The 14798-nt window shown below is 38.1% G+C and overlaps 1 protein-coding gene across 1 annotated transcript in view; it reads right to left on the reverse strand.

Moving 5' to 3' along the window:
* Nucleotides 1-13002, reverse strand: part of LOC124167901 (4-coumarate--CoA ligase-like 1) — a 35856-nt gene extending 22854 nt beyond the window's left edge. The window contains exons 1-9 of the mRNA XM_046545966.1: nt 12954-13002; nt 12060-12163; nt 11021-11187; nt 10563-10770; nt 9373-9555; nt 6661-6814; nt 3167-3317; nt 2909-3079; nt 2185-2305 (exon numbers count right to left, since the gene is read on the reverse strand). Coding sequence (XP_046401922.1) covers nt 2185-2305; nt 2909-3079; nt 3167-3317; nt 6661-6814; nt 9373-9555; nt 10563-10770; nt 11021-11187; nt 12060-12078 — 1174 coding nt within the window. The 5' untranslated portion in view covers nt 12079-12163; nt 12954-13002. The remainder of the gene's footprint in view (nt 1-2184; nt 2306-2908; nt 3080-3166; nt 3318-6660; nt 6815-9372; nt 9556-10562; nt 10771-11020; nt 11188-12059; nt 12164-12953) is intronic.
* Between the last annotated feature and the right edge of the window lie 1796 nt (nt 13003-14798).

The following is a 14798-nucleotide window of genomic DNA, read 5'->3' on the forward strand; positions in this document are numbered from 1 at the left end:
TAAGGGAGAGAAAAAGAAGATATCACCCGATGAATCAGTCTGTATCCAGGTACCTACCGGATTGGACGTGCCGTCAACGTCACTCGTGTTAACCCGAGAAAAGGGAAAGAATCCTAGAAAAAATTATTCGAGGAAAATAGAAAAAAAAACCAGTCGTTTACAACACATAAAATCCTCGATAAAATTACCCTCACCCTTGGAGGATTATAAAGTATTATACTGCCTTGGTGCTTCACTTGGTGGTAAAAAAAATCTTCGCATCGGTTGGGGGCTAAGCGGTGGACGAGCATTTGCGAGAATATCGGATGACTCTGATGTAATTGATCTATTTAACAACGACCTCTACCTTCTTAAACATAACAAACATCACATCACGGAATATTTAAATTCTGGTGCAGTCATTCCAGAATTCCCTAACGGAGTAGCCAATCCTATTTTCTCCGTCTCATTCCAGAAATATTTTGAAATTAATTACGCTGTGTTTTCCATTCAAGGAAAAGAAACAGTTGCATTAAATAAAGAGGAATGGCATGTTCTCGCAAATATGCTAGACAATGTGATACTCGCTGTGGATTTAGTGGATCAAAATCAGATGGATTTGGAACAATACTTCCTACCTTTCGAGCATGCAGCTCGGAGATTGGGTATAGAGGATATGAAGATTATATTCGGAGTGGAGCAAACAATCATTGCCACAACATATTTTCCCCTAGACCCGATGTATGTGGAAGGATGGGCAAAGCTATTATCGACTTCCAAGCATGTGTTCAAGGACAAGAAAAACTGTTTGTGATACGTGAATTGGCAATAAAAGATTTAGATTCCGGTCGAGGAAAGTCGTGGGTTTTTAAACTTCCACCAATTTTTGATAACAGTCGAGAAAATTATTGGCTTGTTAATCACTACCATGGAATTGACCATGGGTTGGGAAATGTACCATATTATCTTTTAAATGATATTATCGAGAATGAAACAATGAAATATAATTTAATCTTTGCCAAAGGATTAGAAAAATCAGTTGCGATATCCACGCTCATTAATCGCCCCGTCATAGAGCTGGAAAGATTTATTAACGTGCCTAGCCTCAAAACGCTTCCAGAAGCAGAAGGGGTAATGTGTAGTCTCCGTGTTCATCAGACAAAAAAGTATGCGTGTGCAGTAAAAAATTGTGAAAAATTACAGAGATGGATTAACGAAAATATTGGTGTTAGAAAATTGGATAAACTGTTGCAGACCAATAAAACCTATGTATCGTCTGTATCACCCATGAATTGTAAAAGAAAATTAGTATTAGATGGTGATTGTTGTTAATTTATGTATAGTGTCACTGTTTGTAAACTTGCATGCATGAAATAAAAAACAAAAAAATTATCTAACACCTCTATCTCTTTCATTTGACGAATTATTTCCTATCGGACCCAGAACCTCCATCGATTAAGGGGAGGGGGGACGATGATGGGGGGTGGAGGGGAAGCAACTTGGGGAAAGAAAATGACGGTCGAAAATCTTGTGATATTGGGAAAACAAACGAGAAGTGGAGGGGTAAATAATTGAATAGCGAAAATAGATAAAAGACAAAAGAGAAACAAGTTAAGATCAATAAAACAAGTGCCAGTCTATATATTAGGAAAATAAACGAAAGGAGAAATAGTAAATAACGTCAGAGAGAGCAAATGATAAGCGAAAATAGATGAATAACGATACGAATACGAAAGGGAAACAAATGACGATCAATAAAACAAGTGACGGTCGATTAAAAAGTCACGTGATAGCGTAATTAAAGATGGCGGAGCGTAATTAATTGTAGGGGGGAGGTAATTAAAAATGGCAGGTGCTGCAGGACGCTTTTTTTCACCCTACTCACAGGGAGGCAGCGGGAGAGGTAGGAGAGGTTTCCCGGCATTCATACTTATGCGTCGCGTTTTCGCGCGCTTTAAATTTTTCACTTTTCATTTAATCGCGAAAAATAGATATCTTCATTTAATAATCTAAAAGTGTGAAATACGTACTCCAGGAGTAATAATCTTTCGATTAAGGCAATAAAAAAATAATAGGAAACCACCCTATTGAATATGAACTGCCTATAGCTTGCGAAGTATTGTATCTCACTGTTTTGTGAGAGAGCATGTAATGATTTTATATCGAAGAGACTAATTAAAAGAAAAATAGTGAAGAATAACTCACCGTTACCGAGCTTTTTATATTTGATTCCAGCAACTATCCCCTCATGTTCTGGATATCTTATCTCTGGCTGGCCTCCAAACACGGGGGAGGAGATAATTAATGTCTCCGATAGGGCATAGCTCTGCAATGATAAGAGTACATACATAATGGAGTCAAGAGTTAAGAATATACCTCGCAATGCCAAGGGCGATATTTTTCTTTGAATACTCTACATGACATTATTAGTATTTACTGCTGGATAACAAAAAAAAACCGTTTTTGTAGTAACTGCAAAGCGAATCCATCAAAAAATATTTTCGTTACCATAGCTCAGTAACTCAGGAATTGCGACCCATGTTTAGAGGACAAAAGAGCTTAAAATTGCATCCCCTACGACCTCCTGAAGTATTGCAGTTTCCTCCTGAAACACCCTGTATTCACTCTAACCACCATAGCAACCCCAGTCGAACCTTCAACCACTTACATCCCTTTCCTATGATATATTACGATAAGTTAACTTCTTACGAATGACACTGTATACCAGCCAGAACAGGAAGTTCACGAGAATAATATAAAACTGTGAAAGTCATAAAGTTTCAAGTTATTTCGATTATGGTTTAGCAGCACGAACAAATAGCTATTAACTATTCCTCCTCAGCCATTTCAGAAGAGAATCGCCATACTGATCATATCTTAAGTATAATACTTCCTAGATTAGCTTAAAACGAGGAATGAGAAATCTTACCATTATTAATCTTGTTTGAGGTAAAAGATCTTGTAGAGTCTTTGCTGTAGCGTAATGAATCACTGCGCCGACTGATTTGATACATTTGATGAAAGAAAGGTCGTTCATCCTAATCCTGTCTGGCTGAAGGAATGCATGCAATTCATACGCATAAAGTATTAACTGCGAAGGCTGCAATGAAGAAAAAAATGAGTGCCATAGTAGCGTTCAGGAAATTCCATTTTATTCTTCAATTCAGTGAAAATGCTTCATGCTCACCCGATAAGAAAGAACATACTTCATGAAGGAATTCACCTCAAATCTCGATGTAGTGTACAGCGATGCACCATTAAGAGTTATCTCCGACAAAACAGATACAATGCTGCTGTAAGCGTTTTTAAATGTTGTCATGGCCGTAAAGCATTGATTCCTGAATTAAAATTGAATATCATATCATAGAATGAAACGAGTTATATGTTATACAGGAAACACTCTTAAAACATATTTCCTTAATTATTGATACAAATCGGTATAAAGTTGATATGAGTCTTGGCTTCCGGGCGTTCCTCCGCGTTTAGATGTCCATAAGTGACGACAGTTTCTCCAGCCATCCTGCTGGCTTCTTCAGGTCTGACGTAGCGATGCATAAAATTTGGCCGTCTTATATAGGTGGCTTGGGGATTAAAGGCCGATTTTGATTGGTTGGAATTCAGAGGACCTGAAGACGCCCGCAGGATGGCTGGAGAAACTGTCGTCACTTAAGAGCAGTTGTTGACAGTGTTGTGCTGAGCAGATTAATACCAATATAAGATTGGTATGAAGTACCGCGCGTCAAACTGTCGTCACTCATGGACATCTAAACGCGGAGGAACGCCCGGAAGCCAAGACTCATATGAAGAAACGCCGCGGAAACCTCAGATCAAACTTGGTATAAAGTCGACTACATATATATGTTTTAACGATGAACTGCATTATGTGTTAACAATAAAAATGCAGAAAAATTAGGTTTATTGTGGTTGACCCGCTTGCAAAGTAGTGAAGAAAAATATTTTATCATTCATTTAGCAGGGATGGCAATCGAAAGTAAACGGAAGTCAAAACCAGTAAAATTACAATAATTTGCACCCACGAGCGAAATGTGGAAACGAAACGAAAAAGAATTAAACCATGGGAGCCAAACTCAGGCTCGAAACGAAATCGGAGTCAAAACTACTTCGGGTCGAAACTAAACTAAACCTCTGGGACGAAATGAAAATCATTATGTTTCGCACCAGAGGATCCACGTGCTTCACCTTCGAACAGTTTAGTTTCGACCTACACACTGAGTACGAAGTATGGTTGAATCGAGTAGAGGTTTGGCCTACCACCATCAGATGAATGTGCACTCATAATTTGAGCCAAAAACAGGATAACAGTGAACCCAAACTGGCCATTTGATTTGTAAGCTCAATGTTGCAACCTCTCTACACGTATGTCACACGTAATGGGTCGAAACTATTCCCTTATCCCCTTCCACTCGACTTCTGGGATCGAAACTTAACTATGAGCAGCGGAGTTTCGATTAATTTAGTTTCGTTCGTGGGAGTAAAGTTTCGTCTCGGGTCGAAACTAAACTCTTCGGTGATTTTAATTTCGTGCGAGAACGAAACTAAGCCTAGGTCTCCTTCCGGGTCCAAATAAAACATTTTTGTTTCGTTTCGCTTACCATTCCTGAAATTTAGTTCAAGGAATGCATTTTATCCGCAATTGAGAACAAACAGAAGTCAGTTGTCGTCGGATTTCTCTACACATACTGTACTCGTGGTGTAAAAGCTCATGAACATGGCGTTGTTTTGGTGGCAAATGATGCCCGCACCAACGTAAGTCTATTAGAAAGAAACAGAAGTCCATTTCGGCACTTTTGCTGTGCCCATTTTTTTTACGAAATATCATCAATATAGGAGTGTTAGTCAAAGTTAAAGGTTTTAAACAGAGACTCGTCAGAGAAGCCATTGAAATATCCAAAGAAGATAAGAATAATTTCAACAGAGACAGCGGCATTAAAATTAGCCGTACTTGGCAACCCGTAGTGAGAAAAAACAAGCAGCAACCCACTCCCCCAACCTCCCGCTCCCCTCCCCCCCACCACCTGACGCAGATACCTATATAAAACATCATCAATTCCCATCTCTTCACAATCCCTTGAAAAAGCGACCAGCATCGGTCGGGAAACGTTGGGGCCACCCAAGAATTGACGCGGCGACATAGCCCAAAAGTTTTAAATCATAATGACGAGCACCCGCGAAAGTTTTAACGAAGAATATAAGAGTGGTTTGGAAACCAAAGGGGCACAAGTGATTTCTTTTTCTATACACAGTTAGGTACAGAATTAGGTATCGAAAAGAAACTCGATGAATTAGATATTTGATATAGTGCATTTGATATTCCACTCGATGTCATCACGGAACTGAGACTCACTCGTATCCCTTGGCAACCAATTTTTGTGTGTTTCTTCAAACAATTAACTTTACTTAATTACGTTGAGAAAAAGTCACTTGTACCCCTTGGCTTCTTACCGCCTCATATATGGTTGTAGAGCACAAAATCTTCCATTCACTTATGATGAAAAATATGCCATCAATTACTTGAATACACGCCTTATTTGTTAACAAAGCACGTTCATTGAGCTGGCAACGGATGCTATTTATACTTAATCCTTCCACGGAAAGAAGTAGAATTTACATACGATGGAATTCGCTATGCAGTCGGGCTTCCGGAAAGGATTAATATCGTAAAATGAGGGTTAATTGACCTAAAAAATTCAATTTTGAACCAAATAGGATACACGGTGCAAGCGTAAATTTTGCAAGGTGTCCTGTGCAGAACCTCACGCAGTTATACATTTGCATCGATTACTGAAATGGCAACGAGCTTAATAAAGTGAAATTACTGACAACTTTTTTAAGCCTTTGCATTCAACACATAGAATTGGAAAATATATCTTATCCCTTTTTAATGCTACAAATCTTAAAATGCTTAGCATGCATGCTAAAACCAAAAAAATGGGTTAAAATTTGTTTACAAGCGCACTGTGAAATTATTACTTAACTCAATTTTTTTTACTTATTTGAAACTCTCAGTAAACTTGGTAACAAAGCGAGCTTCTTTATTATTTGTAAAAATAAAATTACTCAACAAATACCAAAAATTTAACCAAAAATTGATTTATCAATAAAATCACCAGCAATTAAAAGAAAACAGTGACACACTATTGAATCATTATTAGTAGTTATAAAAATTTACAATTTCTTCCACATTAAAATGTTGGGATCACCGCTGAGATCCATTTGCCTCCAAAAACATTTTAAAGTAAGATGAACTGATCGAGATGTTTTCTTGACAATTGAGGACCTCTCGAGTTTTGCAGGTCTTATATAAGTTCATCTGTCACTCGGAACGTATTACGGTACCAAATGCCGCTAGTAACACTGCTGTTATCGTACGAAATGGGCAAGATCGGAGTGGAAAAATAGAGTTTGGATGGAAACTTTAAAATCACGGCTTGATTACGATTTCCTCGATATTTGACTGCTAAAATTAGATTTTAATCGAAATCGATTTTTTCATCACTCCAACCGTTTATGACTGTAACCTTGGATACCTCACTTTCATACTCATAATTGTGATCAAAGAATTGAACTAACGAATTATTAGTATTATTATGTATTCAGCCATGTTATAATTTAGGGGATCCTGGTACAGTAAACAAATTTGCCGAACAATAAATCACTCACCCGTCTATCTTCTCCTGTGGTATTCTAGATGAGATATACTCCGTTAAAGCGTGATGGGTGTTCATCACACCTTTTGGGGTCCCCGAGCTTCCACTTGTACTAGTTATCACAAAAATATCCTCTTTCGTATTTATTTTCGCGTCTTTCGGGTATGCTGGAAAGTCATTTACGACAAAATGTGTGTTATATCATAAAAAATATAATGAGGTAGGGATATATAGCCAATCTATCTGGCAATGTGATATTGAGTACCAGTGAATTTTATTAACTGGTTAGACTCGTCCAGCACCTGCTTCAGATAATATTCTACTGCCTTTGGCCATTATTTTAATCAAAGTTTAAGTAATTATTATGTATCTTGAATTCTGAACATAATCTAATCAATCAACAGACTCAGGGTATCGATTGCTTTTTAGATTTAAAAAAAGGTATTTAGTACTCATTTTTCAGGATTGTAAATGAAAATAATTATAAAATGCCGTTAAAGAATAGTATAGACAAATACAAGGTAAACTATATTTTTGAAATGATGACGCCTTGGTGGCAGGGTTGGTTTTTTCCTCATTATTATATTTTTCATTTACAACTCTGTTTTCGAGATAGCTCTGATAATGATGTCCAACTACTTGGCTCATTTTAAGGCCAAAAAATAAATTCCTGGCTGGAGTTGTTCTCCTAATGAACAAATATGTATCTTCCTTTCCTTAATATTTGGTTTTATTCATTTTTTCTCCTCAGCGCACGGTGTTATCACATTATTTAGTATACGATGTATCGTATAATGTTTCTTAGACTTCCACTCGGGTTAAAAACTCCATCGTTGCCAAATATTTCTAAGAGTGCGCTAATCGTTTTCATCTCTCGTGCTACTCATCGTTTTCATAGCAGTCCGCAGGAACCGAACAACCGGATTACATACGATTTCCTAGGGTTCAGGCCGGATAGGCCTAATTGTTGGGTTCCAAGGACTGAGGTGGAACCCTTGGTTTACGGTAAAACTTTATATCTATCAGTCAGATCTCGATTGCTTCTTTAACCACCCTGCCCCAGTGTCCTCCAGCGCGTTAGAGGAGCTTCGTGGTACATACAATATCTCCTCTCTAGACTTTGAACACATTACGACTACAAGCACAAACCCCGCCAATAATATATTTTATTCGTTAATTCATTTATCTCCATACCATCGAAAACGGCCCATTTTTGCCCTTTAAAACGAAGGGTTTTCTGCTACGTAACAATTATACGTGTACAAATAACCATGTCCTGGATAGGAGAAGCCTACTCAAGCGGGACTGGAACCCACGACCTTTTTGTATCATCTGGGAAGCAGGCTAGGACTTCACCCCGCTGCCAAGGAACCCAATAATATGGACTACCATGAGTCCATAAAGAGAGAATCCCATTAGGACGAATGGTTAGTACTATTAGTTTATCTATGACCTAGCTAGCTACCTGACGGGATTTCTAGAACCGATGTGGATCGCTATACCTGCCATGTAAAAAACTCCGCTGAGTTCGTTAACACACTGCATAGCATACAAAATGAACCCACAGACATCGTGCTGAGTCTGGATGTCATTTTATTTTTTCTCGAGAGTGCCCATCGTTGACATCCTTGCAATGCCGAGGAAGAATTTCGACCCTGACGCAGTGATGTTCTTCTAGAAGTCAGCGGTAACAGACCAAGGGTTTGCCTTAGACCAAGGGTTTCACCTCAGCCAATTATTGACCCCAATCATTAGGCCCATCCACCAAACACATTCGACTCGATCCCCAGGCAATCGCATATGAATCGCTAACTGCAGAGAGGCATCATGTCCAAGTTCGACGATTTTTCTTTTACTTCTTTAAGTTGCTGCCAGGTGCAAGACTCAACGTTTCCTACTAAAGCGCAACATGTCATGCCAATAACACCGAGCTGGCATGTTTCCTTTTAGAAGAAATCGTTGAGTCTTGCACTTAGCAGAAAATTAAAGGATAAAAAAAGAAAAATCCTCCATCTTGGACATGATGTCTTTCTGCAGTAAGCGATTCACATAATCCCGGTTGTCCAATCCCTGCATCACACTACCCTGAAGACGATGAGCAACACGCTCTTTGAAACGCTGGCGACGATGGAGTTTTCAACCCGAGAAACCTTATGGGCTCAGGAAAGAGTCACTTCATAAAATAAACATTCACTTTACTTTCTGGAGCTGTTAGTATCATATTTATTTCTCATTTCAATAATTTTGTTGAGAAATTGCAAGCCTAAAATACATACACAAAATTAGAAAAACGTTAACTTCTGAATGCTCGAAAAAAATTCTAAATTTCAAATTGATTCGGACTGTTAAGTACCTTTGAATAAAGCTAGTGATATCGATAAGTCAAAACTTAAGGTATTGTATTAGTGCCATTTCGAGGTGTTGTCCAGGTAAAACTTAGAGCTGTTGTCGCTCAGCCTTGATAAGAAGACAAAATGACTCCTTCGGCGCAACAGCATGATGCAATGAAGTTATTCTATGAAAGATAAGTGGAAGGGAAAAAGCAACGAGAACCCTATGCGGGTTGTTTGAACAGGTAATGACGGATGTTAGAAGAGTTAGATTTGTGATAAAACATTGGTTTATAGGAGAAGAGGGAATGTGCTTAAAACCGGCCCTAGAATTGATCAATTACCATCATGTTGACGATGATATGTGCCGAAAGATAATACGCTTTATAAAGTACCTGAGCAGTCCTCACTCTCGATAAGATCCTCAATCGATAATGCTCCTTCGACTTTGCCGCCAATGGAAAGGATGGTCACCCTCCAGTCGAGCTGATTCACAGCCCATTTCACAGTAGCCGCAGCCTCACTGTCACAAATGGCGAATCGTACGGATACCTCTCTCATACGTTTCACGAACATCTCTGGAAAATAAATTGAGATTTTGTATGTTGTAAGTAGCTCCAAACAAGTATCAATGATCTCTATATTCGTACAGAGTTAATCCTATGAATTTTTGCTTTCCAAATCGGTGGCTCACTATCATGAATTGAATTTAGCCTGGCATAAGACATTTACCACAAGCATGTAAGCGGATTTAATATATTAGAAACTGATTGAATTTCAATGAATGGATCTTTCCAAATAAACAATACAAAAAGGGATATTTTCAACCCAGCCATAAGGGATTCTTCCCAATTGGAGAATTAATTGACTACTTATGAAATGGATGCAATAAAATTACTGAGAATTTTAACTTTAAATAACAACTTTATGGGGAAACCTAAGTTTTCAAAGAATGAAATCGGAGGAGACCAGTTTGAGTGGCGATTTTACTTACTATGGATTGACCCCAATGTATAATAATCAGATCTGCTTTCATGATGAATGGTAAAGAAGTTAAACAGTGCAGGACACGTTATCGCTGAAACTGGAGCTGTGTGCAGTTCAATAACTAAGTTTTACATGACTGAATTCATTTTGTCAAAATTAGGGGCCGTATTCCATATCGTTACTCAAATCCTGATCCTAGCTCGATCTTGAGCCGGTTTCCACGTTGATATTATGGTAACTCATTCGAGTCTCAAAGCTCGCACAGACCAGTCCCCAGTTAAAATTTTAGTACAAGCTCAAATTTAGTCGCCAAATTCCAAGAAGTCCTGCACCTTCAGCTCACGTTTTTCAATGAAATATCTCTCGTATACGTACTCCCTTTGTGATATTGTGCTCTAGTGATGCTCTTTTTGAATTTTTAGGAGACCATGAGTAAAAAGGACTCAAGTAAGTGTGTTATTTTCACTTCACTTCACCGAATCCGTGGTTATCGAGATCCACAACTCACTTCTCCATAAGCGTCGAATAGGTAATGCGCCAGAATAAGTATGAGGACGGTCGTATTGGAGTGATATGTCCCGTAAACGGTCATACTAACCCTTTTCGTCCCTTTGGAAGGAGCCTCGTACAGCCCCTCCGCACAGCCAGACGCCCATGTTCACCAGGTAGATGAGGGAGCAGTCGTAGGTGCAGTAGAACATGACATCGCCCTTCATGAAACCCAGGCGAGACAATGCGCTCGCAACCTTACGGCTCATCGGCTTGATGTCGCGATATTTGTAAGAGACACCAGTGCGGATGTCGCCCTGAAGAACATTTTGGAGATTACTACCATGAATAATTCACTATAAGTGTGGTCAAACATGGCAGCTTACACATGATTTCATCCAACCTCCGAATGGTTTTGTGCTGAATGGCATTCGTTGTAGTGTAGCCTGAGCTTGTTCAATTTTGCGCTTGTACACTATACAATGCTAATATACTATACTAGCATGATCTCTTAAAGATAACCTTTTGGAGAGTTAACGGTGAAATATGCTGTTCATCGATACTTACCACCCAGATTCTGTCTTTTAGCACGTCATATTTCATATCAATCGCTTGAAAAAGGATATCTGTAAAAGGCACATCAGGAATGACTTTGCTGGCATGTTTTTCAGCAAGGGGCGACTTGACGATATTCGGGTCGACATGGTTGGTACCATTAGTTTCATCAGTGTTATCTGAAAAAGATAATAACTATGCATATGTATTGTTGCTACAAAAATTTTTCATTCTACCCAATACTTGGCGACGCAAAAAAGGAAAGAAAGGCACGGAACCGCCCCTTATTAAAAGAGATAACTGAGTACACGAAGAGGATTGTTAATCATGAGAAAGTTAACAGAGTTGAAAGCCGAGTTGAACACTGCGTCAAATAAAATTTTCGCATTGTTGATTATTTTATTGATGTAATTGATTTTAATAGGTTCTAATGTCTTAGTCGTTTGGAAATTTTCTATGGCCGAGTTATTTCCCGTATATAACGTGCATTAATTTAAAAAAAATTATATTTCATTTACACTCTCCTTATATTTAGTTATTTCTAGACAGTGTTTGCACGCTAATGTGGAGAAACATATCTTTTCATAAAATTTATGTGCTTAGCTCTTTATTACGATTGGTTTTTTGAGAAAGGATAGCTTGAGCATATTTGTATTGCAACCTATTGTCTCAGCATAGTGGTATGTGAAATGGGTCACCCAACATCGGTTGACAATACCCACCAGATACCCTGCTAGCCTGATTCTTCAACTTTACGTGAAAGCATTCGTACTGTCAGTACAGCTTTCTATTTGAATTTGAAATTTTATGAAAATCTGATATAAATTTTAGCAATTCACTTTGAGTAGCTCTGGTCTGCATAAAAATTGTGGGATTGAAAACAACAAGTGATGCGTGCTAGTCTGGGCAAATCCACGTATGAGCTCGTGGTGTAAGTTCATGTGCAAGATACAAGTGCAGTCATGATTAACCTTTTAAGATTAGCAACCGTTATGCGATTCTATGAATGTCCATTGAATAGATTTTATGAAGTATTTTTTAGAAAATTTACCTCGTCCATTTGCACCCATTTCTCAAGAATATTCTCCTGGTGCACGGTGGTTAGTTTAACTTTGATATCACGGGATCATTTCCGATAAGGTATCAATTTATGAGCTGGAAAGAAAGATTAAACAAGAAAGAACAATTTTTTAAAACTTTTTCATTCAAATCTCCATGCATAAAAATAGGTTTGATAAAATCCAATACTTTGTAATTCCTCAAAATTCCCTCATCTATGTTTTCATATAAAATATGAGAATTTAATGTATTAAATTTATAATTTCAGCCAATGATGTCACGCATAGCTAAAAATTATGTCTCTATAAAAAACTCTGAAAAATGAAATTGACGAATTACATAATTTAATTTGCCGACTTAGTTTGTAAAAGCGCAAGCAATCGGCGTTAGAGTCTCATAAACTGTGTGCTAGACTTGGATTGCTGGAGTAATTAGAATCGGATATCGTTCAGAGTTGCAGTATGAACATCAGCTTGTAGTCCCAATATGTTTCATGAAACTAATTTTAGAAAAATTACAATTAAAGTATTATTTTAAAACGGATGGATAATGGATATTTTTCGAAAAATAAAGTTAATTAATAAATGCTTTGTGGAATTCATTATTGAAATCACTCAATTACGCAACTTGCTTTCGTGAACGGCTAGTGTCATAGCAACCCCGATACATATCTATTGCTAACTTCGTAGATATTCAAGCGTTAATATTCTGAGAAAACTAACTAATTCCGTCGCGGATATTGTCCTATATCACCTGGAATTATCAACGTGATCGACCTCGGTGCAATGTATTCGATACATAGAATTCTCATGCATATTTATGGCTAGAGAAAATCGTATCATAAGGTTAAGGCTATAGGGAGGAAAAAGTTATTAATTCAACGTACCTCCACAGAAAAATGAAGACGGTGTAGACAGTTGTGTAACGAGACGGTGACTGGTAGGAAATGAAAAGGCTCATTGTCGTAATTATCTTATCTGTTCCTCGGGTTTTCATTGTTTGATTTGGCCTCATTGCTCTTCCTACCAATTTTTTAACCTTGAAGCATTCGTCTGTGCCCTCTCTCGCCATATTTTTACCTCGTCATCATCAAATCCCTTGTTGGACCAGTTCGCACTAGTGGGCCTTTCAGTTAGTTGAAGATGCCTCTTCAATGCGCGTTTTTCCTGATAGCGCTTCCAATTGACCTTTTCTGTCGCTAGTGTGATTGAAGAATTCCATAGAGGAGAAGTTTTTTTGAGGCGCGATTTAATTACCGTTATTTGTCAAGTTTCGTCGTTTTACAGCTCTATTTTCCGTTTAATGCCAGAGACTGGAATGTTGCTAATATGTTTCATTATAACGAGATTATTTTTACTCTAAGTTTAAAATACCTTCTGAATTGGTTGGTGAATGGAAATTCCATTATTTAAGCGACTGATGATATCAATTGTTTTATATTATTTTGTGTCTAATGCGCTTTTCGGGGAAAGGACACTATGAAAGTTACTCTTCCTTTCTTCCATCGGGTAGACGACTTCTAGCGTATAAATTGTATTGGGGGAACCTTGGTAGGTAAGTCTGTTGTGCATTTGGCATTTAGTGGAAGGGTGCTGTGTTTGAATGCCGGGTGTGTAAGGTACACACCCAAACGAAGAACCCTGATTTGATGAGGTGGTTCTGAAAAAGTAACTAGCCAGAATTGGGTTATATTGACCAAAAATATTTTATTGCACCCTGTGCTCATGAGCGACTCAATAATTTTAAACAATTGATATTTTAGCATATTGATTTGCCATCCCATTACGCGTTTTAAAATGTGGAGGACGGATGTAAGGGAAGGATTTAAAAGTTAAACCACACTGAAATGATTCTCCTTGCCGTAATGTGCGTGCTAGGTGCATTTTTCCCTGGTGCATTAAATTATGTTGAAGAGAAAAAGAAGATATGGAATGATATGAAATAAAATTACAATAAAAAATAAATTTGTATAAAACAACAACGTTTTCTCTAAAACTTATTAGAACAAAATAATTTTCCATGAGCTCGGCAGAGTCTTCAAATATATTGCTTACAATTCGGCGAAATAAGTTGGGCACATGTTCCACTTAAGCTCTCAATTTATACTTTACATCAACTAAAATGTAATTAAATGTAGTTCATTGGAATTTGTAGTTTCATTATGTCAGGACGATAAGTATAAATTGAGTGTGTCTTAAAAAATCACTGTAAGTCAGGGGTCTCCAATTTACTTGGCCTCGAGGGCCACATTCCAAGTACCTAATCGCCCCGCGGGCCGGATAGCAAATTTGCCGATGACTAAAGTATTCGATACCAACTTCTACTGAAGAATCCGGTGGTGTATTTCTTATTTACGAACAGTTGAAGGCGACATTGACGTGTAATACAGCGCTGCAATGCTCCTAGCGGCATCTCACAGAGTTAAACGAGCGAGAATTGCGCGCTACTTGAAACGAGTGCGGGCGCGGGCCGAATCCGGCCCGCGGGCCGTATTTTGGAGACCCCTGCTCTAGGTAATCAGATCAGCAGAAGACCGCGTTCAGCATACATCAAGATAAGGGGTCTTGATATAGCCTTTCGTTTCGTGGCTTAGATTTTAAAACTTTATAATTATTAGCTTCAAAGATGTACCTTGATCAGTCATTTAAATGTAAATCTTCATTGATATTCTACCAAAATACCCATCACTTAGCACAGGTGATGTCAATTTATTTCACTTACGATTATAAAA

This window comes from Ischnura elegans, chromosome 11, assembly GCF_921293095.1.
Source record: "Ischnura elegans chromosome 11, ioIscEleg1.1, whole genome shotgun sequence".
NCBI classification, from domain to species: Eukaryota; Metazoa; Arthropoda; class Insecta; order Odonata; family Coenagrionidae; genus Ischnura; species Ischnura elegans.